Source organism: Lissotriton vulgaris, chromosome 9, assembly GCF_964263255.1.
Source record: "Lissotriton vulgaris chromosome 9, aLisVul1.2, whole genome shotgun sequence".
NCBI lineage: Eukaryota > Metazoa > Chordata > Amphibia > Caudata > Salamandridae > Lissotriton > Lissotriton vulgaris.
The window spans coordinates 935881121-935907075 of NC_141697.1; the positions used below are offsets into that span (position 1 = coordinate 935881121).

The window sequence follows — 25955 nt, forward strand, 5'->3', positions numbered from 1 at the left end:
GGACAATGGACAACTAGAGCATAATTGAGGACCATGGTAGTCTGGCCACGTTGGAGCCATCAGGGTGAGGGATGTTTGCCTCAACTTCCTGACCACGTACTGAATGATTGGGAGATGAGGAAAAGCATAGGCAAATATCCTTGACAAGTTCATCCACAAAGCATTGCCCATAGACTGCGGACGTGGAAGCTTGGCGGCAACGTTTTGATATTTTATTTTTTCTGCCTTGGCGAAAAGGTTTTTGTCTGAGGTGCTGCACCTGAGAAAGTAAGGGAGCAGGACTAGTGGGTGGAGTTCCCACCAGTGGATGTGACTTTGAAATGTGGATAGGTCAAACCTTGCGCAATACCAATGTTATAGTCAGGATACCAGTAATATCTAAAAAGTGCTCAAGGGAACAGATAGGAGATGGTCACACACGTATCCGGAAATCCTCTGTTACTGTAGGTACACAAATACAAAGCAAAGCACAGTTCCCGAGCAAAAGGCAAACGAGTAATCCAAATTTTATCATTAGGAAGTCAATCCAAGAAAGTATCAGTCCAAATCTTTGTGTTTATATTCTTCTTTATTTTCTCATTTCTTAATTTCCTCATCCTGTTCACAACGTAGATGTGTTACAAATGGTTCATGACAGCAGATTGTCGTAATTGATATAGCGACGATGTAGCCTGTAGCCAACACGTGTTTCGTCTTGGGTATATCGCACAACAACTTCCTCAGGGCTACAAAGACAAGAGAAGCCCAAGAGTAAAGAGGTGTCTACAGCTGGTCCAAAGAGTTGTTCCTGATTGAACAGCTGGTTGAGGATAGTTGTTTGTACCACTTGTTTAAAGCCTGAAATGCGTAACCAGGCATGTCGTCTAAGTAGCACACTAGTGTTAATGGACCTAGAGGCTGTGTCTGCTGCATCAAGGGCACACTTTATTGATGCATTGGTTATTAATTTGTCCTCAGGTAAATGTTGTAATAGGGTTTCTAGTCGGTCATAGTGAGCCCTATCATACCTAGCAAATAATGCTTGGGTGTTGGCTATGCGCCAGCTACTAGCTGCTTGGGCAGCAACTTTCTTGCCAGAGGCATTTAACAATTTAGATTCCTTATCTCGCCTTGGTGCGTCACCGGAGGTTTGAGAATTGGCACGGTCGAAAAAGTTTTTCGTCCTCAGTAACAGCTTTCGGCGCCGACTTTTTCGGATCCGATCGTGGTTTGGATTTCTGGTCCGAGGCCTTAGGAGGTGGTTTTGGGTCCTTTGGCTAGGTTATGGAGCCGGAAATCTGTTTAGGCGTGGAGCTGGGCGGTACCGACTTCTTTTTGGGAGTACGTTGGTCTCCCGTCTTTGGTGCCGAAGGCGCCTACAGGGTTTGCTCGCTGCCGAGCTACCGGAAGGCTTGTCCTTCATCTTCGGAGCACTCCGAGGGCGGGGCTTCTGAAGTTTGTTTTCAGTTGCCAATGGAGCCAGCAGGCGAAGTCTTGACCATGGCCGCCTTTTTTTCGGATGCTTTGGACACGATTTCAAGGTCCTTTGAATTCTCCTCCGGGACATCGGGGCCTTTGTCGAAGATGTCTACCGGTGCCGGAGCTGCTTGCTGCGTCATGATGTGTCATCGGGCCCGACGATCACGTATGGTTTTCTTTGTTCGAAAAAGGGCACAGGCCTGGCAATTGTTCCCGTTGTGCTCGGGTGAGAGGCACAGGTTACAGACCTTGTGATGGTCACTGTTTGGAAATTTCGCTTCACACTGGGGGATTTTTGTAAATGGATGCCTTTCCGTGAGCTGTAGGACCAAATGACATTGATTGGCCCAGCGGCCCGCACCGACGACCGGAATCGAGTTGTTGAGTTAGCGTAGAAGATCACGCGATCGAAACAATACAGTCGAGTTGTAGATAGGTTTTTTGGCGTCTAAAAGGTTTGGAAATAAGGCACCGAACCGGAACGCAAAAATTACATCCGAACCCGATGGTGGAAAAAACAATCTAAGGATGGAGTCGATGCCCATGCGCACTATTGTCCAAGGGAGGAGTCCCCTATCTCGTGACTACAAAAGACTCTTCCAAGACAACAACAAAGTGCAAGCATCCGAGCTTAACACCAGATGGCGATCTATGCATGTGTACAATCTGCAGCTCATATGCCTCGAATATGCATTTATTGAGCTGAGTGTGTAAAAATGATAAAGTCAATTTTCCCTTCTTCCTTTTGCAGCCGAAGATGCAAGTGTTTGCTAGCAAGAGCCACGACAGATGCTACAAAATATGCTATTGGACTTCAATCAATCAATCAATCAAAGTACTTTATTCGGTTAAAAATATAACCATAAAAGCATAACATGTGATATTACATACACTATAAAATAACAAAAAAAGTTCAATAAAAAGTGTAATTCCATAAAAACAGACAGTGAATAAAACGGGGTGATAAAGAATTGTTAGCACGTAAAAAGTGGTTTAAATCATTATTTATTTATTTATTTTAAATAGTGTCTCTGACCATACATTTTAATTCATCAAGGTTTGACCCAAGAGTGGTTCAAATTGATTAAAAGTGGGGGTGAAATGGCCACTCGAAACAAATCGAATTCTACCCTTCATGTGATTGCTTTGTGCTTATTGACATGGGGACGGGACATATAATGTTCTGGGATAGAAATCACTTATGCTCCAGGTGGAAATGGGGCCATCTCTTCTTTGTGGCCGCCATGATTGGAGATGTGGGATGACATATTTGCTCCTAAATTTTACCAGTATCAGATCTCCTGCAATGTCTTTTGGTAAAGGTCCTAGCCAGCCCACCCTTCTGACAGATAGTATAGTACCATCGATGTTGGTTGGCAAAGGTCTATTTTTGGTTAGCCAGAACGTGACTTTATTTGTTAGATCCTGTTGTCTTTCATTGTTCCCCTTGGTCAGTTCTGGTACTCCCACGAGGACGCACACAAATGGAACGGCCTCCGGAGGCAAATGTAGGAGATTGGTTTTGTGTGACATATTCTCACTGTTTGTCCGTAGCCCCTTATGCAACCTAGATGCTTTGTTCAGCCCTGCTCTATAGTAAGAGCTCCGTGCTGTTGGGCCTGCTTTCGGGAGGTTCAGAGCTGTCTTTTGTGGGTAGGCTAATTGATTATGGATAGTCTTGCTTTGTGTGACGGGTTCAGGCGTTTCTGTGGCGGGTGGGCGCTGTGACTGGGAAGGTCCTGCCAGGGTTTTTGTGAGTGGCGAGTTAGCCTTAATCGTTTCTTCGACACCCGTGAGCCTATCCCCTAAGCTTATTATTTTTTCTATCAGGGGTGATATTAATGTTTCCAACATTCTTTCGATTGAGGCCAATAGAGAAGCCTCAACAGGTGCTGTAGGGGAAGTACTGACAGTGCTGGGAGTGTAGGGCAGTGGAGAATTAGGTTTTAGTTTTTGTTGCTTTGCCTGACTTCCCATTTGTATAACCCCAACTCTCTTCCTTTTGGTAGAGGAAATCTGTGGTGGCCCTGTGGGTTTGAGATTTGACTCTGGTCGTACTGAGAGGGGAGTACCCTGGGAGTTTTTAGTTAGTTGGGGTTGGCTACAGGGCTGGGGACTAATGGCTGCTATGGTGTAAATAGGAGCATTGATTTGCACATTACCTGAATCCACAGGAGCGTACGTGGACTTGCATAATTTATTTAGTTCATCCAATAGCGATAAACTCGGTACTGCATCAGGAGTTCTGTACAGGAGAACATATACTAGGGGGACAATCATAGCAGGGGATTGTTCTATTCTCTCTAGTTCACTTAAAATAGGGAGAGTTACCCTATTAATGAAATAGTCCATTGTCCCCTTAAAAGAGTGTCTCTGGGAGGGAGTATTTCTGGTCTCCTCCTCCTCACGGGTCATAGCACAAATGGGTTCTGTCAGTTACAACTGGGTTTGAGTCAATCACCAGCGAAACGTTCAGCTGTATTAAGGCTCTGCAGGGGCCTGTAAGGAAACTGGGGAGTATCAGTAGATAACAGTACCTTATGTCTTTAGTGTAGTCCCATTCCGAGGTCAGAAAATGTAAAGGGAGGTGCCCCGTCCCGGCCTCTTCTGGCCCCTGATGGCCACAGATGGCCCGCCCTCTGCCCGGGCTCAGCCCGGCACCGCCCGCGCGCGTCCGTGACGCGGATGGAGCGTCCGTTGTTTAAGCGCCTCCGGGCGCGTTGCAGGGCGAAAGTGGGCGGAGCTGTGTTGCTGCCTGGGAGCTGTAGTCTCCCCCTGCGGCGGCCGTTCTGCGGTGATGAACACGGCGGCAGGGAGACCAACAGCGTGAGCAGCCCAAGGAACTGTGCAGGTAAGGGTGTCCTCTGCTAGCTGCCCCGTGAGATATGGCCCCTTTTTTTCGGATGCTTCGGACACGATTTGAAGGTCCTCTGAATTCTCCTCCGGGACATTGGGGCCTTCGTCGAAGATGTCTACCGGTGCCGGAGCTGCTTGCTGCGTCATGATGTGTCGTCGGGCCCGACGATCACGTATGGTTTTCTTTGATCGAAAAAGGGCGCAGGCCTGGCAATTGTTCTCGTTGTGCTCGGGTGAGAGGCACAGGTTACAGACCTTGTGATGGTCACTGTTTGGAAATTTCGCTCCACACTGGGGGATTTTTGTAAATGGATGCCTTTCCGTGAGCTGTAGGACCAATTGGCATTGATTGGCCCAGCGGCCCGCATCGACGACCGGAATCGAGTTGTTGAGTTAGCGTAGAAGATCACGCGATCGAAACAATACCGTCGAGTTGTAGATAGGTTTTTTGGCATCTAAAAGGTTTGGAAATAAGGCGCCGAACCGGAACGCAAAAATTACATCCGAACCCGATGGTGGGAAAAACAATCTAAGGATGGAGTCGATGCCCATGCGCACTATTGTCCAAGGGAGGAGTCCCCTATCTCGTGACTACAAAAGACTCTTACAATACAACAACAAAGTGCAAGCATCCGAGCTTAACACCAGATGGCGATCTATGCATGTGTACAATCTGCAGCTCATATGCCTCGAATATGCATTTATTGAGCTGAGTATGTAAAAATGATAAAGTCAGTTTTCCCTTCGTCCTTTTGCAGCCGAAGACGCAAGTGTTTGCTAGCAAGAGCCACGACAGATGCTACAAAATATGCTATTGGACTTTAGTCATGAGAAAAAGCAAGCTAATACAAGGAACATATAACATAATACATAAAATCCTTCAGCTCCATGACTAATTTAGTTGGTCTGTTCCTACTTCTCTGCCCTCAAAATGTACAACATTTAACACCAGAAGCCTGAGGCACAGGCGTATTGAAATGAAACAAGAAACAGATGAACAAGAATAATTTAATCTCTATTTGTCAATATTTGATTCATATTAGCAGGAGGAAAAAGAGCAGCAAAAATGAGGTTTATGGAAAGAACTGCCCTAAAAGTCCATTGGAGGCAAGGGAAGAAGGTACCTTTAAATACTTTTAGGAGGTAACATTGAGTGATGGTACTAATTATCCCATGAATTTAAGAAACCGGATTAAAAAAGCAGAGCTCTGAAGGAAGTAGAATTTGTATTTGGCATAAGTGGAGTATTCTTAGGCTAGGTCAGGACTGCAAATGCTGTAGGATCCAGAGGGCAATGTTCATAAAGCAATCCGACTCCGCATCCACTTTATCGAGGGCGTGGCCATTCCCTGGGTACCACAGAACCCTATGGGAGATTTAAAAAAAGATACATGAGCACAGGCCTTCTAAAGAGGACACTTCACACGAGCATGCCATTTAATCATGCCAGAACACCAACATGAGTGAAATCATGCATTTATTGTTTTCATCACTCTTCTCATTGATTTGTAAAGAAATTAACAAAGGTGACAAATCAGATGCACATATCTTATGTTTTCAGAATACACAGACATTACATTTGTAACACTGTATTGGGCCATCACATACTTTCTCACTTCTCATCCTCTGGTTCGACCATATATAAATTCAGGATAATCCACAAAAAGGAAATGTTGGGTGAAAAAATTCCTTTCATAAGGCATTATGAAATCCTGCATTTTACTTTGACTTTGAAGAACTTTATTAGAATCGGACTGAACCATTTACCCCTGGGGGGTCATGCAGAAGGCATTGACAGCCAGGACTAGGGAACTCGCACATGAACTATGTATGCATCAGTTTCTTAGAAGTCGAGCGTTTACATTCACTCCCCTAAGTTTAAGCTTGCCAGCCTGCGTCACTGAGACAGTAAGTGGTCTCAATCTTTGAACTAGTCTTTTCTGTAGGTTGAACAACTGGGAAGCGGCGCTTCTTGCTGCACGTAACTCTGACTGGTGTACAAGCCACACACTGAGTGAGTTACAGGCGGCATGCCTACATAATCGGGCTAGGGGGTACTCTTGTTCAATACTTAGTCTGGGAGTGAAGATTACTGAAAATGTATTACAAAAAATAACAAAAATTAAAATAAAGCCCTCTTGTTCCCCGATTCAATTACAACCTGAAAAGCAGGGGTCTACGTGTACACCAGTTTTCAATAAAACAGGGATGACCGAGTTGGCATAACAATAATGAAAGTAAAGAAAGAAGTTTGGAAGCTGGAAGCCAGCCGCAGTAAGCACCATCATCTTCATCTAAGCCAGCCGCAGTAAGCACAATAAATTATGCACAATATTTTAATTTTTATCTCTCCTCAACAATATCCTACAGCCTGAAGGGCTGGTGAAATAAGAAAGTGGTAGGGGCGTAAAGCAATTTTGCTACATACATATATTTTCTCAAAAATCCTACCTGATACTGGCCCCTAACCCATCTAATGTGAAAAAGAGCGCTGTCCCAAAAGGGTTCTTTTGGAACTAAATTATTAAAAACGTGTTTGTGGAAAATGCAATTCCGCTCCTAAGAGGCACTTAAATACACTTTCTGCCTTTGGAGATAGGCCAAGGTTTAGGACAAGTTTAATTTTGTGTGACTTACTCATTCAACATAAGCCATCCACGACTACAGCAACAATCACACAAGCAGTTATTTGCAGTTTGGTTGTTGCTCCAGTCAAATTCTTTAAAAGGAAAGCATGCACATATTTACATTATTCCAGTGGTGTAACAATAGCACCCACAGCCCCACAGTGCAGAGCAGCAGCTCTGCCAAGTACCACGCATCAGGCGTTAAACTTACACATTTCAGTGTGGTGGTCCCCATGACCGCACTGAAATGCAAAGTCACGCATTATTGCGCCTTCTATGGTGTCAAGCCATAGCGTTGCTTTTGCCCTATTACTGAACTCTTGAATGGCAGCGCAAGGCCGCAGCTTCCTGCAGGCTTGGGGGTGGGGCCAAACTGCTCGCAGGCAGCTCTAGCTGCTACGGAAACAGTGTAACAGTTGCCACTCATTAATAGGTCGCAGGACATCCTGCCGCCCGCCGCACATGCAGAGCAAGGGTCAGTTTCAGTTCTTTGGCTTCTAGCAATGCAGCAGCACAGGCAGCTCTCCACTAAACCTTAAATGAATCCCATCCAGTGAGTGAATACACCCGACCATCACCTCACCGGCGGCGGCCAGTCGAGAGTGACTTAACCAACTGCGGTGCCGCCAGTTGGAGTGGTTCCAGGCTTAACAGTCCACCACCAGAGGAGCACACCACAATCCAGCCTGTGTAGAGGTGAGCCGCCCTGAATGCTCTCCCGCCCGGCGTACTGCGGCCCACTGGAGAATCGGAATCGAATTGCTGCGCTCGCAAGCTTTAAATTGTAGCAAAAAGTAAGAAGAGCAAGGTATTCTCTGCTTTTATTCAATAAATTACTAAAATAGGCAACCTGTAACTCTTGGGATATAAATAATACTTGTTTATTGTCAATGCAGGCTCAATTCAATGCACTCATGCCTCCACAGCCTGGCTGGCCCCGTCAGTGGATAGGGCGTGACTAACTCCAGGCAGGATCAGATATTTTTTTTAAAGGCCTGCATTGCCCCCAGGAAGACATTGCTGCGACACTGGCAGGACCTATGCAAAATAAATTACTCCACTTGTTTCCTGTTACGGTGAGTGCTGTTTTTAAAAGCCACCCACCGTGCACACTGCAACTTAAGTTCTGCTGCTGAGAGCATTTACCCTTTCTGTCCCTGTGAGAGCACTGTGGTGAATGGACTGCTCCATGGACTCGAGCGCAGCACTATCTGTAAGCAGCTCTGAGCAGAGCAGCTGTCAGCAGTGAGTTCCCCACTGCAGCTTAGAAACTACAGCCTCAGACAGGATTTTCCTGTTGGTAAGTGGCCTGTTACACTACAGAGCAAGCACTAGAATCAGTGCAGTGATGTTTGTGTTTAGGAAGAGAGCACGCAATAAAGTTCAGATTACAATACGAAAAGGAGTTGGATTGCTAATCTAAGTACAATAAGGAGTTCCGCAGCCAAACATGATCTGGTAATTTTACATTGTCAAATGCAATTTGTCTGTGGCTCTGCAAGAAGCAGTAATGATCACAAGTCGTGTAAAATCATGTAAGATGTGAGTATACTGTGGGTATACAATCGTTTTCCAGTAGGATCAGGTGTTTTGCAGCAATGGAAAATGCTACTTACCAGTATGCATCTGTTCTTGGCATGTAGAGCTGCAGATCCACACACTGCATAGATCGCCTTCTGGTGTTGGGCCAGGATGTTTGCACTTTTTTGTTATCTTGGAATAAGTCTTTGGAAGTCACAAGATAGGTGACTCCTACTTTGGACAATAGTGCGCATGGGCATCGACTCCATCTTCAGATCGTTTTTTTCGACAAGAATGTAAGAAACAGAAAGAGATTTCAATGTATGTAGTATCTGATTAAGATAACTGGAACAGATAAAGGTAGCGGGGAGGTGGGTGGGCGTGTGTGGATCTGCAGCTCTACATGCCAAGAACAGATGCATACTGGTACGTAGCATTTTTCGTTCAAGCCATATGAGCTGCAGATCACACACTATGCATAGATTGCATAGCATTACTTCTCCTTAGCGGCGACCACCAGTATCTGTTGCAGTAGTTTGAAATAATGTTTTGAGTACAGCCTGGCCCACACTAGCTTGTTGTTTTGTTTGCACATCTACACAATAGGGTTTTGTGAATGTGTGCAGTGTAGACCATGTTGCTGATTTGCAGATGTCATCTAAGGGAATGTTCCCTAGAAATGCCATTGAAACCCCCAGTTTACAAGTAGAGTGGGCTTTAGGCGGAATAGATAGTGTACGTTTTGCTTTGTGATAGCAAATCTGTATGCATTTGACAATCCACCTTGCACTCCCTGACTTTGATATAGGATTGCTTTTATGTGGTGGTGAGAAGGATACAAAAAGCTTTTTGGTTTTGCGAAAGGGTTTTGTTCTGTCAATATAGTAAAGTCTTTTAACGTCTAGTGTATGCAGAGCTCTTTCTGCTTCTATTTGTGGTTGTGAGAAGAATACTGGCAACTCAACAGATTGGTTAAGATGAAAGGGAGAAGTAACTTTAGGGAGGAATTTTGGATTTTTTCTGAGAACCACGTTGTTATGATGTAGTTGTAAAAATGGTTCTTCAATAGTGAGTGCCTGTAGCTCACTGACTTCTGAGTGATGTAATTGCTACAAGGAAAGCAACTTTCCATGTAAGGAACTGTAGTTCGCATTTATGGAGAGGTTCGAACGGAGGGCCCATTAATCTAGTGAGAACGATATTGAGATTCTACACTGGTGGGGGTGGTACCCTAGGAGGAATTATTCTTTTGAGACCTTCCATAAATGCTTTAATGGCAGGTACCCTGAATAATGACAAATGTTGTCTATTTTGTAGGTAAGCTGCTATGGCAGCAAGGTGTAATCTAATAGAGGTCTATGCTAGATTACATCTTTGAAGATGAAGAAGGTAACATATGATGTGTTGAATGGACACATCTAGAGGATTGATGGTGTTGTTATTGCAGTATATAACAAATCTTTTCCATTTGGCTGCGTAGCAGGCTCTAGTGGTGGGACGTCTAGCTTCTTTGATGACGTTCATTTAATCAGGTGGAAGGTTAAGGTAACCAAACTCTAAGACTTCAGGAGCCAGATCGCTAGGTTGAGCTGAGCTAGGTCTGGGTGTCTGATCTCTCTGGTTCTGTGTTAAGAGGTATGAGGAGAGGTTTAGTTTTTGGTGCGGGACTACTGACAGTTCCAGCAATGTTGTGTACCAAGGTTGTCTGGCCCATGTTGGAGCAACCAGGATTAGTGTCAGTGATAGTTGCGGTAGTTTGTGCACCACTAACGGAATGAGTGAGAGAGGTGGAAAAGCATACGGAAATCTGCCTGACCAATTCAACCATATTGCATTGCCTTTGGACAATGGGTGTGGATATCTGGTGGCACAGCTTGGGCATTTTTTGTTGTAATGTGTGGCAAAGAGATCTATCTCTGGGTGCCCCTACATTTGGAAAAATGGTTGAAGAACTGTTGGGTGAAGTTCCCACTCGTGAATCTGTTGTGTCTGATGACTTAACAGATCTGCTATGTGTTTTTGGACGCCTGGAACATGTTGGGCTAGGAGGAATAAGTTTTGAGGAATGGCCCATTTCCATATGCTCTGTGCTAACTGAGAGAGCTGCAGAGAGTGCGTTCCTCCCTGTTTTTGCAGATAGTACATTGCTGCCATATTGTCGGTACAGATTAAGACAGTTTTGCCGGAGATTAGTTTTTGGAATGATTTTAATGCCAGAAACATTGCTAGTAACTCCAGATGATTGATGTGGCGTAACTTTTGCTGAGGCGTCCATGTGCCTTGTATGGTGTAATGTAGTAGATGAGCTCCCCATCCGGCGAGCGATGCGTCTGCTGTGAGCATGATCTGTGGATGCGGCTCTAGGAACGGTCGCCCTTTGGAAAGGTTTTTGTGTTCCACCACTGTCGAGAACAGTGTGGGCGGCCGTCCACCAACACCAGGTCTGTTAGCTGACCTTGAGCTTGGTTCCACTGACATGCTAAGCATTCCTGCAGAGGGCGCATCTGGAGTCTTGCATGAGGTACTATGAATATACAAGAGGCGCTCATCCCTATCAGTTGCATGAACACTCGAGGTGGAAGAGAGTGTTGTGGCTGGAATTTTGCAATCAGGGTTTGCATGCTTGCTATCCTGGGTGGACTGGGATATGCAAGTGCTTTTGAAGTGTTTATTGGGGCCCCCAGATATTGTTGAATGTGGGATGGTTGTAGATGAGACTTTGCAAAGTTTGAGGTGAACCCTAAATCTTGAAGAAGTTGGATTGTGGTGTGCGTGTGATTTACACACTGGTTGTACGACTTGGCTTTTATGAGCCAGTCGTCCAAGTATGAGAAGACTTGAATCTGTTGTCTTCTTAAGTGAGCTGCTACCACTGCTAGACACTTTGTGAAGACTCTGGGGGCTATGGTGACCCCGAATGGGAGAACCTTGAACTGGTAATGTTGGCTGTCCACTACAAAAAGAAGATATTTTCTGTGATGGGCGTGAATGGGAATATGAAACTAGGTGTCCTTGAGATTTAGGTTGGCAAGGAAGTCGCCTTGTTTGAGTAGGGGAAGGACCTGTTGAAGAGTGACCAGGTAGAAATGGTCTGATTTTATGTAAAGGTTTAATTGCCTGAGATCCAAGATGGGTCTCAGGGTTCCATCCTTCTTTGGAATGAGAAAATACAGAGAGTAGACCCCTGTGTTCTGTTAATGCAGTGGAACCAGATCTATTGCATGTAATTGCAATAGAGAAAGCACCTCTAGTTTCAGAAGAGTTAGATGGTCTGTTGAGATTGGACGCTGTCTGGGTGGAATGTTTAGGAGGGTAGAGGTGAGTTCTAGACAATAACCTGATTGGATGATTGGTCTCACCACCTGTCTGTAGTGATAGCGTTCCAGATAGGTAGGAGCTGTAGCAATCTACCCCCCCCCCCCCCCCCCCCCCCCCCACTGGAGTAGAGTGGTCCAGGGGAAGCAGGGGGAAGCCATTGGGTGGGGGTGGAGGCGGAGCGAGCATTATTTGTCTTTCCTCTGCCTTTATTGTTATTGCCTCTGTAGCCTCCTCTGTGATAACCTCTGGTAAATGACGTCTGGGTGGGATTTTTATAGGAAGTGGGTGAGTTGTCGGAGGAGTAACCTCTGGAGGTGCCTCTGTACGAGGAGTGACGAAATGAACGTTTGAGAGGTTGCGATTGCAAGGCTCCCATTGATTTAGCCGTATCAGTGACTTTCTTCATCTTTTCTAAAGAAACCCTGAAATGCGCAGCCAGGCATGCCTGTGTAATATGACACTGGTGTTAATAGCTTGGGAGGCGGTGTCTGGCACATCTAGAGCACATCGAATGGAGGTGTTACTTATTAATTTATCTTCCTGTATGAGGTCATTGGCCTTTGTTTTGTATTGGTTGGGGAGGGGCTGCAGTAGGGTCTCTAACTCATGATAGTGTGCCCTATCATATCAGGCCAACAAAGCCTGTGTGTTGGCAATCCTCCATATATTTGCTGCTTGTGCCGCTGTTCTTTTACCAGAGGCATCTAGTAGTTTGGACTCCTTATCAGGGGGTGGAACATCGCCTGAGGTTTGGGAGTTAGCCCTTTTTCTGGCATTGGAGACCACCAAGGAATCCAATGGGAGTTGTCCTCTAATATAAACAGGGTCAGCAGGAGCAGACTTGTAGTTTTTTTCTATCCTGGGGTTAATTACTGTAGCCCTAACAGGATCTTTGAATACTTCATGGGCAGGTTTAATAACTCCCTTTAGCATTGGAAGAGTGGAAGTGGACCTTTGCGATGTGTCAAATGTGTCCATTGAAAAATATCCCCATCTACTGAATCTGTATGTAAGTCTACCCCATGGTAATGTGCAGCTCTGTGTGTGAGCTGATTGAATCCCATAGTGTCCTCTGGAGGTGAGGGTCTAGAAGGGTAGATTTCCTCCTGTGGCACATCAGGAATATCTGGTGTGCCATAATCATCCCATGGGTCCCTTGGAGTATAAGGATGGCTAGGTTCCCCTAAAGGTGTATGGTCCCCTTCTGCCTCAGAGGTGGTGTAATTGTCCTGAGGTGGAGGAGATTCTGAAGGGATTGGAGATGGGGGAGGGGAGTGGTGTGGAGGAGGAGGTGGAGAAGGAAGTCGTAGAGGAGATGTGGCAATGTCTCTTTTCTTTGAAGGTGATGGAGCCCGTAAAGGTTTGTCCATTGTCCTTTTTCTGGGACTAAGTATTAGTTGACCTGTTTTTGGGTCTTTGGTAAGAGTTTTTTGTCTTGAATCAAGACGATGGCCATGATCTCCTGAACCTTATAGGTGCTGGATCAGAGACTCTGCATTGCCTTGTGTCAATACTCACCTTGTCCTTTGGCACTATACCTCTACTTGATGGAGACACTACTACGCTACTTTCTTACTATATATGATACACGTTGGGTCACTGATTCACCCTCCCGGTTGCCCCCACTCAGTGCTCTCTCTATACTAAAACACTGGTATAAGCCTTCCACACACCCAAAGTGTACCTGAACACCTCTGTAGTGGGATCAATGACTTGTGCCGTCTTATACTACCTGTTTACCTAACTGTATACTGATATGTTACCTGACTGTATATTGATATGTTTTATGTATGTTATTATTTTCCTTTCATGTTAGTGACTACTACATTGCTCCCATTACCCCTGTTCATTCCTACTGCCCCTACCATGTCACTGTGAAGCGCTCTGATATCTGTAAGGATCTTGTTCGCGCTATATAAAACTTTGAATAAATAAATAAATAAATAAATAAATCAGGTCGCAAAAGGTCCTCCTCTTGACTTTGTTGCTTCGGTACAGATTTTTTTGGCTCCGAATGTTTGTGGTGCCGGTTTTGGAATTTGTTTGTGCTCCTTATGGGGTTTTTTAGGTTCTGTAGGAGTTTTTGGAGCTGGTTGTTTTTTAGGTTCCGAAGGTTTTTTCGGATACAAAGGTTGATCACTTGTGGTCTTTAGAGTCGGCTGTTTGCCCGGTTCCGATGAGTTTTTAGGCGTGGAGGGGTTGGTACCAGTGGACTTCAGTGCCGAAGTAGTCGGCACGGAGGAAGTCTTTTAGGCGCCGAAGATAAACCTTGGGCGCCGGCAGCAGGCTGAATCTTTCTCCGTGCCGGGAATGAAGTTTCGGCACTGGTGGTAGGCAGAGTCTTTTTGGGTACCGGGGATGGAGTTTTGGTACCGACGGCAGGATGACTCTGTCTCGAGTGGCCTGAAGACTTATGTGATGACTTCTTTGCCGGGCCCGGTGGCGGGCGTGAGAAGTTTTTTCCGGTGTCCACCTAGGCTCGAGGGCGAAGGTGTTATCGCAGCCTTTTTACGTATGGGTGGGGTCGATGTCAGTACTTACGACCCGCTGCCCTGGAGTGATGTCTTCGTCGTCGGAGTCGTCGGCTTCGACAAAGTTTTCTTTGACCTGTTCTAGGACGTCAACGCCCTCTTGGAAGATGTAATTCGGTATGGATGTTGATGATTGGTGTGGCTTGGGCGCCGATGGGAGAGGCGGCGTGAGCTCGGGGCTCCGCGCTTGATCTCCCAATAATCCTGAAAATACCGAAGATCGGACCCGACAAAACGGCCCAAAACACGTCGGAATAGTAGTAGAAGGAGGTGGTGGATCCGTGAGCGGCTGCAGACCCTCCCCGAGTGTGCGGAGGCTTGTAAGGCACGACGGAGCTCACATAGTGAGACGAGCTAAAATGGCGACCATCCCTGGCTCCCTGCCGATGCAGTGTCGCACATAGAGGAGCGAAGACATTGCAGGAGCTGCATTTCAGCGAGCGTCACTACAGCTGAGGACAGGCGCGGATGGCCTGATGCGCTGTGGCTGACGGGGGCTGCCCCTACCAGACCTGAGTTTGCAGGGAAGACATAGGAGCAGTGACACCCAGGTGAAACTTTGAAGCATTTGCATTCAAAGTCAAAGTTTTATTTATTTATGATTTGGAATTCCAAGGAATTCCACATAAAATACAGAATATAAATCAGCTTATACACATCATATTAGTTAAAAATCTTTCTCAGAATTACACTTATTAATACCAAGAAGTTAATATCAAAAACACCATTACAAAAAGAACGAAAACATTTTTTTACCCACAGTTTTCCTTACTTATATAGCAATTATTACTAATCTATAGTGTCACAATAAGGGGCATGATATAGCATTAACCTTGATTTTAACGGAACAAGTACACTTATCACCAGAAAAAACAATTTCAAGAGTCCCAGAATGTCAATATTTGATTTGCTTTGTAAGAGACCATTAAAAAGAGAGAACCATGAATAAGTGCAAGCGCATCAAAAGGAAAAGAAGAAGAGTTAAAAATACATCATAAAAAAACATCTAACAAAATAAAACATCTTATTACAGATACTGTAACAGTAGTGTGGGCATGATTAAAATATTACTCTTACGGGTCTTTTAAAGTGTCTATAGTGCTTCGAAATAAGTCAACTTAAAAATTGATTAGATAAACATGAACATTCCTTAAAGATCCCGAACTTCTCACAACCCATACCAATTTCAATAGACATTTAAAAATTCTTTAAAAAACCAAAATATTTTATAGCACATCAATTCAGATGGAGGGGACATGAGGAAATTACGAGCCTGTACTGCCGTAGAGATATTATACTGAAGAAAACCAAGCCTTAAGTATTTGCGACGGACAAAATGGAGTGCCGGACATATAATTAAAACATGATTAAGATCTTGTACACCACCATTACATAGACTGCAAAATCTTTCAGTTTTGGGAATACCTTCCCAGGCACCTGTCACAATCCTTAGTGGGAGAATGTTCAGTCTCAGTAAAAGGAGCACTCGACGTGCTCCATGATACACATTCCAAAAAACGTATGGCTGAGGTTTTTTAACAATACAACTCTCTGAAATGCAATCAAGTCTTCCATTCATAGTACATGACTGCTGATCTCTTTTGCACGAGATCATGTATATAGATTTTTTAATAACAATCTTTAAGGATGACTTATCTAAACGGAGTACATTTTCCAAATCAAGTTCAAAAATATTTAACAATTTTAAAAAGTTCCTAAAAATTACACTTTTCATTAACAAATTTTCAAAAATTTCCTTGTGCAATGCAGCCCGTAGTAAATTCTCCTGCCCATTCACCAAAGCATTACACCACCGCAAGCAAGCTGCCATCGAGAGCACATATGTTGAAAGAAGACCGAATTCAAGTCTAAGTGCTGCAATGGGCGCAGAAGAATTTAAGTTACATATTTGGCGCCAAATTTTACCTTCGACCTTCTCAAATATACCCCACTCCCTTTCCTCAATAGTTTCTATCGCATAATTTAATGTGGGCGGAATCTTTATTTCATATACCGCAATGGTATGAGAAAAATGTCTTTTTCCACATTGCAGATAGAGTCGATTAATACCAGCTGCTTGCGAAATGGCTTTACTTTTACAGTGGGCCAAATGTCTTTTAGCAGAGCACCTATTTGTGAAGATTTTTCCTAAGTACTGATAAAATTTTACAATTTCCATTCTCTCGTCTCCTAAAAACCATTTCAAATTTGGTCTCACCTTACAACCACTATATCTAAAAATCATCACTTAGCTCTTTGAAATGTTTATTTTTAAAAAGTTTTCTTTAGTGTACCTAATCAGTTCCGTCAATCGCCTCTGAAGTCCAATTGGAGTTAGATCCATTATTAAAGCATCGTCTGCATATAGTAGACTGCTTAACTTTAGGTCACCCAGTTGAGGAGGGTCCCCCTTACATTCCCTTAACCGGCTCGGCAAATCATTTATATAAAGTGAAAAGAGCAACGGGGCTAATAGGCACCCTTGCTTTAAGCCATTATTAGTGGGAATTTTCTTTGATAGTCCCTGGGACCCTCCTAACAAGACTTGAGTCCAAGTGGCTGAGTGCAATGCTATTATTATACGCAACAGGTTCCCCGGTATACCCAGAGCGAGCAATTTCCTCCACAGCGTCCCACGGTCCACCCTATCGAACGCTGTGGAGAAATCGATAAAAGCAGTATACAAAGGGGACCTACGGCTCACCGGATATTTATCAATGAGAGTTTGTAAAACAGATATATTATCCAGCGTTCCACTATTCTTTCTAAACCCCGATTGCTCAAGAGGGATTAAGTTATTTTCAAAGGCCCACTCTTGCAGATGGATTAAAATACTTTTTGCAAATAATTTACCTGTTGCGTCTAGCAAAGAGATTTGCCTAAAGCTAGATGGAGAATTTTTTGGGCCCTTTTTATAGAGTGGGACTATTACACTTCCCTTCCATGAGTAGGGGATAGTCCCGAGGCTATAACAATGAGCAAACAATGGAAACAGTAATTTTGCCCAATCGGCACTATCATTCTTTATGATGGCCACGGGAACATCGTCTGGGGTCATTGCCCCTGAATACCTTGCCCCCTTAATAAATCCCTCAATTTCCTTTATTGATGGAGCTACAACATCAGCTACCGTTTGAGGGATATTACACAGTCCAACATCTTCTACAGACCCTGTATTTGCAGCATACAATAAGGAGATGTAGGTAGACCATTCTTCCTCCGGAATTAACATGGGTTGAGAGTTTTCTATACTATCACAATATTTGGCAATTAACGCCCAATATTTCCTAGTATCCCCTGAGAGCGCCACTTCCCGGAGTTTTATCCATTTTTCATCTTCTGCTGCCCTTCGGACTGCTATTAATTTCCTTTTCCGTATCTGTTTTAACCTGTATATCTCCCGTTGTCTCACTACCGCTGGAGTTTTAAATTGAGCTCTTATTAACTCATTTATTTTCTTATTTAATTTTTTACTATCACTTGACAGGTTTTTTGGGGGGCCACCTCCATCACTATGCTGCTTTTTACCTAATGCTTTTATGGCACTCATAAATTTCTCATACCCCACGATCAAGTTCTCCTCAACGAGGCCAGGTAGAATATGTTCAAAGACCCACTGAAAATTCGGGAGATTCTTAAATGACCAAAAAGTGCGACCATTCTTTCGAGAGTAAGATATATTATCCTTCCTCTGATTCCAGAGTTCTGGTTTCCCTAAGCTTATTGCTAGGTTTACCATTAGAATGTCATGATCACTCAGCTTTGTTGGCATCACGTTAAATTGTGAACATGCCCCAAACATTTGGAGTGACACGGCCATATAATCAATCAAAGAATGGCCAAATGCCCCATGGAAAGTTAATGCTGCTGGTTGATCTTCTGCGAATCTACCATTTAACAGAACAAGGTCTAACTCCCTAAGACTTTGTAGCAATAGTAACCCCCTTTTATCCTCTTTTAAATTTGGCGGGAGAACGAGATCTGGAATACACCAGACTTCCTCCAGATCTTCATTGGAGAACGTCTTGATAGAACTATCACTTATTTTGGCGTTGAAATCACCAACCATTAATATCCGCACTCTGTCTTCGCTCCTACATAAATCATACACATAAGCGCCAATGGAATCAATCAAAGGGGTAGAGGCCTTTCCCGGAGGAATATACGCGTTTACCAAAAACAGGGACCCACCATGATCCTTAGAATTACTATCCAACCTCAACTTAGCACACATACAACATTTCGAAGAGTGTATATCTATCACTGCATCCCATACAAAATCACAACTCAACAAAATTGCTAGTCCACCACTTGCGCGACCTCTCTGTGATTTCTTTGCAGCAACACAATGCACATAATAGTTCTCCAGCTGGAATTCTTCTCTTGCCCATGTTTCCTGGAGGCAGATTATCTTTGGATATTGGGGGATCAATGATTTAAGCTTCAGATTATCTTTACCTAGCCCAGCAATGTTCCAAGAGGCAATGGTACACGGCAGGCTACCCCTGCGTCTTTAATTTTGTTGTAGCTGGATTTGCCCCATTAAGGGCACTTGCAATCCAACTCTATTTGGACACATCATTTGCTCTGTCTGCACCAATAACCTCTTGGACCACCAAATCCGGGAGCTTAATTGATCTTACTCCTACTGCCCTACCCACTGTTATTTTAATATCATCGTATTGAAAGCGCGGGATTTCTCCCTTATTTTCCCGGTTTTCAATCCCTAGCCGATTGCTAAAAACCATGTTATTTTTAATTGAATCATCATATAAAAGTGAACTAGTAAAGACGTCAATTCCTCTCTTCCTAAATCCGTCCGCATTCACTAGAATGAATGAGGACACTACCCCTGATGAGAAGGTAACTTTTGTTACGTATGACTGATACCTCCGGTCAATGTGGACTAATTCAATATCTTTACTAGAGATTAACTTTAGATCTTCTATTTCGGAGATAATTTTTAAGAGAACACTTCTGTTTAGAATTAATGACTCGGCATCGAAAAGGGGAATGAAAATAATAACCCTATTCGATTGCCCAACACAAGTCACTAGAGGCTTTGCCTGATTAGCATCATACACACTTCTATGTGCATCATCATCTAAATGACCCCCTTTATCCTTGTTACTAATTAAGCACATTCTCCGATTACCACCCCCATCTTTACTTATGTTCAGAGTCATTGTCAGTGGTGTTTGAGCAACCGGATCATGTACGGCACCATGTATTTCTATTCTTGGGCTGTTTTCAGAGCTATTTAATTTAATACTATCGTGCAAATTAGAACCACCTCCAATATTTTCTTTCACCCCCCCAACAATAACCGGAACTGTAGTCAGCCCATCCGATAAGCAATCCAACTGGTGCCCAAGGGGTTGTGAGTTACCAAGGTTCTTATTTAAATTCTGATTATCCACAGTTGTTCTACACCTTTTGTCGTCTAGGCTAGGGATTGATGTGTCATTAATACTTATCGGTTCGAAGCGCAACTTTCTTTGTTTACGCTTTGGGAACCGACGATATTTCATCGATTTTCTCCTCCGCCTATGACCGTTTCTACTGGATCCTTTCCTTGCTAGAGACTCCCCTGCATCAACAGAACTCTCTACAATATCAGACACATCGACAAGTTTTTGAGGTAGAGTATCCTTCTGCTTGCTCAAATTAAAAATTGCATCACCCAGATCTACCTTTTCAACTAGGCTCACTAAGTTAGTCTTTGATTCATCCATTTTTTGTACTATAGGCTTTTTTGACTTACTCTTTACAAAGATCGGAAAAACACGCACAGCATTTTCCTTAAGACAGGCATCTACAGATGTCTCATCCCCCAACAGGAGGACATTTGCAGACTCATTATGATTTACTTTAGTTACACCTGAACTTGTTTTTCCTTCGCATGATATTTTTGTTAAATCTGCCTGCAGAACATCTGGTTTATCTGGCCCTAAATCTTTGTCAGAATTGAAAGGTACATTAAGCGTTTGGGCTGATTTACAAGCAGTAGAGATGACACGGTTCTCATGTACCGGTCTATGGTTTTTAAGATCCAAGATCCCTCCTAGAATTGGCGTAAGGACTTTCAAGATGTGATCTGAATTTAAAGTACTTTTCTCCAAAAGAGACAAAATTGCAAATAATATTTTTTCTAAATTGGAGAATGTACTTAATAACCCATCTACCCCTACGTTCTCATTTAATGTCGAAGAATGTACGGGAACCTTTACTTCATTAATAGAAGTCAATAAAGGGTCTACACCTGATAGATCCTGTAAGTCCGAAATCATAGACAAGTCTGTAGGAGTACTACTATACAGGATTAGCATGTTAGTTTGCGTTCCTATATTGGTGGACAATAGATGTTTATTTGGGAGCCCTTCTAAACCCCCACCCTGCATACACAATTTCTCTAAATATCTTACTCGATCAGCGTTCCTTTCTAGTGGGATTGCTAAATCCGGGACGGTGTAGTCCTCGACTTTGGCCTGCCCATTTTCCGAACTATATTCTTTCAAATCTTCTAATTTTTCAGAGGCACCATCTAGCCTTAATAGTGAACAATCACTCGGGCTCCTATGTGTAATATTTACATTATCTTTACTATTATCCATGTAGGTAATTAAGTTTGCTAAAGGAGAATATGATACAACATCCCTGATTTCAATTTCTTTCCCCTCAGCATATTCTATTACCTCTGATTTTTGATGGTCCATTTCCATTTCCGTCACAGATTTATTTTCCTCGTTTACTACATGCTGTATATCTTTCAAACTAGCTACCAAAGGGGGCGACATTTTACTACGACACCCATTCCCCTTTAAAATGATAACAACAGGGTAGAGAGTCTCCCGCCCTGTTGTACTACCATCCAGGCTTAACTCTTTTATATCATCTAAGTCCATTGACCCCACCATTAAATTCCCGTCCAGCTCTCCATCGCCACTATTTTGCCCCATACCACACTTATAACACCTTCCTTTTTTTGAAAAAATTGATTTTACTGATGGATAGGATTTTAATAAAGACAGATGTGCGCCTGGTCTATGACGTTTAATGGTTTTTTGAGGTTTGATAGAAGACAAACTACTCAGACCAGAATTACTGTGGGGTACTAAAGAGTCCAAACTACTCAGACCAGAATTACTGTGGGGTACTAAAGAGTCTGCTGCTTTAGCTTTAGTCTGTGAGCGTAATCGCCTCACAGACATTACCATTATGGGAAAAGTGTAGCAATAACTAATATATTTGACCAACCCGCTATGGATAACACAAAATAGCGGGGAGCAGAAAATGAGCACACAAACGATTTACAACACAATCCCCATAAAGTTCAGTGAAAAGGGGTCACGTACCACTATGTCCAAGGGTTGGACCGATCCGCAGTGACCTAACACGGCCACGCGTCGACCCCTGTCTAGCAACGGGGACTAATGCAAATATAGTCACCACTAGGGGATAAAATGAAATTAGTACACAATTCGAGTCGGAAAGGAAGCGTCAATGGGGTGGGCCGACCGGCCTCAGATGGTCTCTGAGGGCCTCAGAGGGCCCGCTCTTTGCCCGGTCTTCGCCCCGGGCCACGGCCGGGAAGAGGAACCAGCTGTTGGTATTTGCAGGAATGCTGGTCCTCGCAGTCCCGTACGCCGCGCCTCTCGCCTCCTCTGCTGCCACGGGGTTAGAATCTCCTGCAAGCTCCACAAGGGTGACAAAAAGTCAAGTGTGCTACTCCTGTAGCGGAAAGCAAAGTCAGACGGTAACAAACACCTCTAGCGAGCGGCTCCCGCGAGAGGTAAAGTACAGCAAGGGGGGCGTGACACTGGGAGGGGGCGCGGCTCGGCCGGGAAGAGGAACCAGCTGTTGGTGTTTGCAGGAATGCTGGTCCTCGCAGTCCCGTACGCCGCGCCTCTCACCTCCTCTGCTGCCACGGGGTTAGAATCTCCTGCAAGCTCCACAAGGATGACAGAAAGTTAAGTGTGCTACTCCTGTAGCAGAAGGCAAAGTCAGACGACTTCACAAAGCAAAAAGTGCCAAGTACCCTACTGGTGCCCTGCTGGAATTAGCCTTACAGCTACTGGACAGCTTTTTCTTCAAAACCGGGGCTCTTCCGCCTCTGTAATATGGCCTTGCCGCAAAGAAAGGGCAACTAGGGCGGCATATAGGTAATAGGTTAAGGTGGCTGTACGTTAAGATAGCTGCTACGGAGCTACTGCAGCTGTTTGCTGTTGTTTGCTGGTTTGGCTACAGAGGGCGATGGCTGCACTCATAGGGTTCTGGAGTTCTGGGCCAATTAGAATGTAGGATAAGGAAGGGAGTAGAAGTAAGGCACTGACCCAAGTTCAGCTCTGGGTGGGCACAGGGGGTGGGGGGCACGAGCTCCGCCGATGTTGCTTGCTCACATCGAGGCCCCTTTCTTCCCTTTCTTTCCCTTTCCCTTTAAGTTTAGTCTTTGAGTGTCTGCCAGTAGAAATGTTTGTGGTTAGACAATTAAAACAGGCTGTGAGATGGTTGAGGAGACTGAGGAATGGATTGCCTCACCTGCCGGGCTGGTTGCTGGTAGTGGGTCACTGGCTACTAGTTGTTGGTTGCTGGCTGGTTGAACTCTGGTCCGGTCCGGTCTCAGGTCGCTCCCGCGCTGCGCCTCGCCCCTTCACTACTTGTGCCTTGATAAGAGAGCTGGCGGGGGGAAAGGCAGAGCAGGGGCAGGGGAGACCAGGTGTGCCGCCCTGTCACTTGGTTGCTATGCTCCAGCTCCCCCTCTCACAGCCCCCTCGAGAGGACAAGTCCGAGAGCAATCTGGGATGGGGCGGGGTAGGACGGGGACAGCACGGGACGGGGCTGCGTAATACAATGCGGTGCTGTGCAGTGGGTCAACTCCAGGCTCTTGACCGTTGCTGCGGACCGGTGATGTGGCTCTCAGTCCTGCGGAGCCAGTGACTCTAGCGGCTCTAGCGGCTCCTGCCGCGAACACGCAGTCACGGTGCCCTTGATGCCACCCTTGATACTGCTCTTGGGGGGTGAAAAAAGGGCGAGAAGACAAAGCAAGGCAGAGCGCTCTTCTGAACACAGGACGCCGACCCGTTCGTTGCTCCGTTGCTCCGGGCGCCTCGTTCCTCGTCTCTGGCTCTCTCGAACACGGCTCAACTGCGCCACCTGCTGACTGCTTGCGAAATGAGTTCCTCAGCATTCAGTGACACTAAAATGGCGGCGGCTCCATTTTAAAGGCGGACGAGTGGCGGAGAGCGAGACGACCTAGTGCGGAGGAGCGCTACCTGTTAGGGTGGGAGGCGCGCATCGTCTGCCCCCAAAGAATATTACCTGGGTCAGCGGAAGCAGAGCGCGACGACTCCTGGACGAGGTGTACGTGGAGGGCAAGCGGCAAGAGGAGGAGGCTTGCGAGGCATCCGGGTCCCGGCGCACCGCTGACCCACTGAGGAAGAAGCAGAGGCGGCGCTCACAGCACAGCTGAGGCGATTATTGAACTGACCCGACGACAGGGACCCAGGTGAGTGGGGCGCGGTGAGCCTGGGGCCCCGCACTGCTGAGGTGGTAGCAGGGCGCGGGCGAGCTTCGTCCTGGGAGCCGGGTACCGCACGGAGAGCTTGGACTGCGGCCAGGGGAAGCGGTAGCATAGACTGGGACTGCCACCCAGCAACTAGGAGGCCGCTTAGTATATAGCCAGGCCCGCGGAGGCGAGAGACAAAGCTGGCGGGGGCCGACTGAGGGCTCCGTATTAAAAGTGGCGCACTCAGTATCAGTTGATGAGGCGGCGAGGCTGACAGGAGAGCTGGCGGAGCACCTTTGCAGCAGAGTTCACCTGGGACTGTGGTTTTCGATACTGGCATGCAAGCGGCAAAGTGGATTTGGACAGTTGCTTCTGTATTGTGTCATCAGGGAAGCAAGGCATCAAGTGAGGCTGAACTGGCCCTGGGGCGGAGCCGGCTGCTGGGAAAGGATATATAACGGATGCCACTACGTTGGCTGCGTGTTTGAGCGGAATATGCCTACGAGGCACTGTTGATGAGCCCGTCACTGTGCGCGTAACTGTTGGTGTAGAGGTGGTCTCAACAGAGTTGCTCTGGCCCTAACAGGGCTCTGTGTATTTACGGTGCAATGGTGCACTGATCAAGGAGGGCGAGCGTTCAAAATACAGAACAGCGGTGCTGGAAAGCGGCTTGACAAATTAAGCGGCGTCCACAACTGCTCAGGGCCCACAACCTGGAGTAGCAGGGCTAGAAGTGATCGACGGGGGCCTTGCGGGAACAGTACAGATAAGTGCGAGCGACGCGCGCAGTGTCAGACTTATAAATGACTGTGCAGTGCGCCTTGATTGCTGCGGGGATCGCCTAGGGAGGTGTCCTGGGTGGATTGACTGCGAGAAATACAGTGGACCTGGCTGATTAGTATTGCACAGCGACATCAAAGGACTGGGGGTCTTGAGTGAGGCTAACTTAATCCAGGGCCTGAGCTGATGGCTGAAGCGACGGCGGAACGGGGGTAATCACGTTGGCAACGTGGGGGAGCGAGCTGTGCGTGAAGAGAGCCGAAGCAAGAACTGTATATATGTGGCTGGTTGTCAGGGTTGGGGCGCATATAGTGGACATGCTTTGGTTGTAACGGAGATCTGTTTCCTTGAAACGCATTGGTGCAAGATTCGTGTGGGACTCCAACTGACGGTCAGTATAACAGAACGTAAACTGCATGCTGCTGCCTGAGTGGGAACTCATAGCTCTGGCTGAGAAATAGTAGCGGCCTCTTGAATATGGGTAAACCCAAGGGGAAAACGGAGGGGGCCATGGATTCAGACCCGCAGGACCAGATAAAACAGGGTCCAGCAGATCTGCAGCAGCAGTTAGACCTGCATTCTAGAAGGTATTGCGGCGACGTGAGAAGCTCTGCAACAGGACATTGCTCAGGTGGCGACAGGACTAGGGTTACTGCGAGCAGATCACTCCAAACTAACGAACAGAGTGAAGACAACCGAAGACACGCTCCAAAAACTGACTCCGGCCCACGCGGCCCTTGAGGGTAAGATGGCGAATACTCTGGAACGTATACAAGCCCTGGAAAAGAGACGAAGATTCCGAAAGCAGAAACAGGCGCAACAATATACGCGTCGTGGGTCTGCCGGAGAAAGTTGAAGGGGAAGATATGATCGGCTATCTAGAATCCTGGTTGCAAACAACAGTGGCCCCGGAGGGACTGTCCACGTTCTTCACGCTCGAACGGGCGCACCGTGTCCCAGCACGGCCTCCGAAACCAGGCCGCCCGCCGAGACCAGTGGTTGCAAGGCTACTCCATTAAAAAGACAGGGATCTGTTACTCCAAAGAGCATGCAACGTTGGGCCTTTTTCAGTAGATAACAGCAAGGTGACTTTATTCCCGGATTATACGCTTGAGACCCAGAGGCTCCGAGCATCTTTCCTGTCGATCAAGCGGGAACTCAGGGCCGAAGGGATTCAGTACTCCTTGCTTTTTCCAGCAAAGCTGAGGGTCATAGTGGATGGCACTACGCAGTTCTTCAATACACCTGACGATGCTTGGTCCTGACTGGAGACGTACAAAGTGGGCAGCTCTACAATGGGCTCCCCAAGTGCGTAAATCTCAGCGAATACGTCGGAGACGACAGGGGTCGCAGAAACCA

At 45.7% G+C, this 25955-nt stretch overlaps 1 protein-coding gene across 1 annotated transcript in view; it reads right to left on the bottom strand.

The window, feature by feature from the left end:
* Positions 1 to 5306: 5306 nt before the first annotated feature.
* APEH (acylaminoacyl-peptide hydrolase) overlaps positions 5307 to 25955 on the bottom strand; it is an 883124-nt gene continuing 862475 nt past the window's right edge. Inside the window, exon 22 of the mRNA XM_086938781.1 lies at positions 5307 to 5680. Within this exon, the coding sequence (XP_086794907.1) occupies positions 5575 to 5680 (106 nt within the window). The 3' untranslated portion in view covers positions 5307 to 5574. The remainder of the gene's footprint in view (positions 5681 to 25955) is intronic.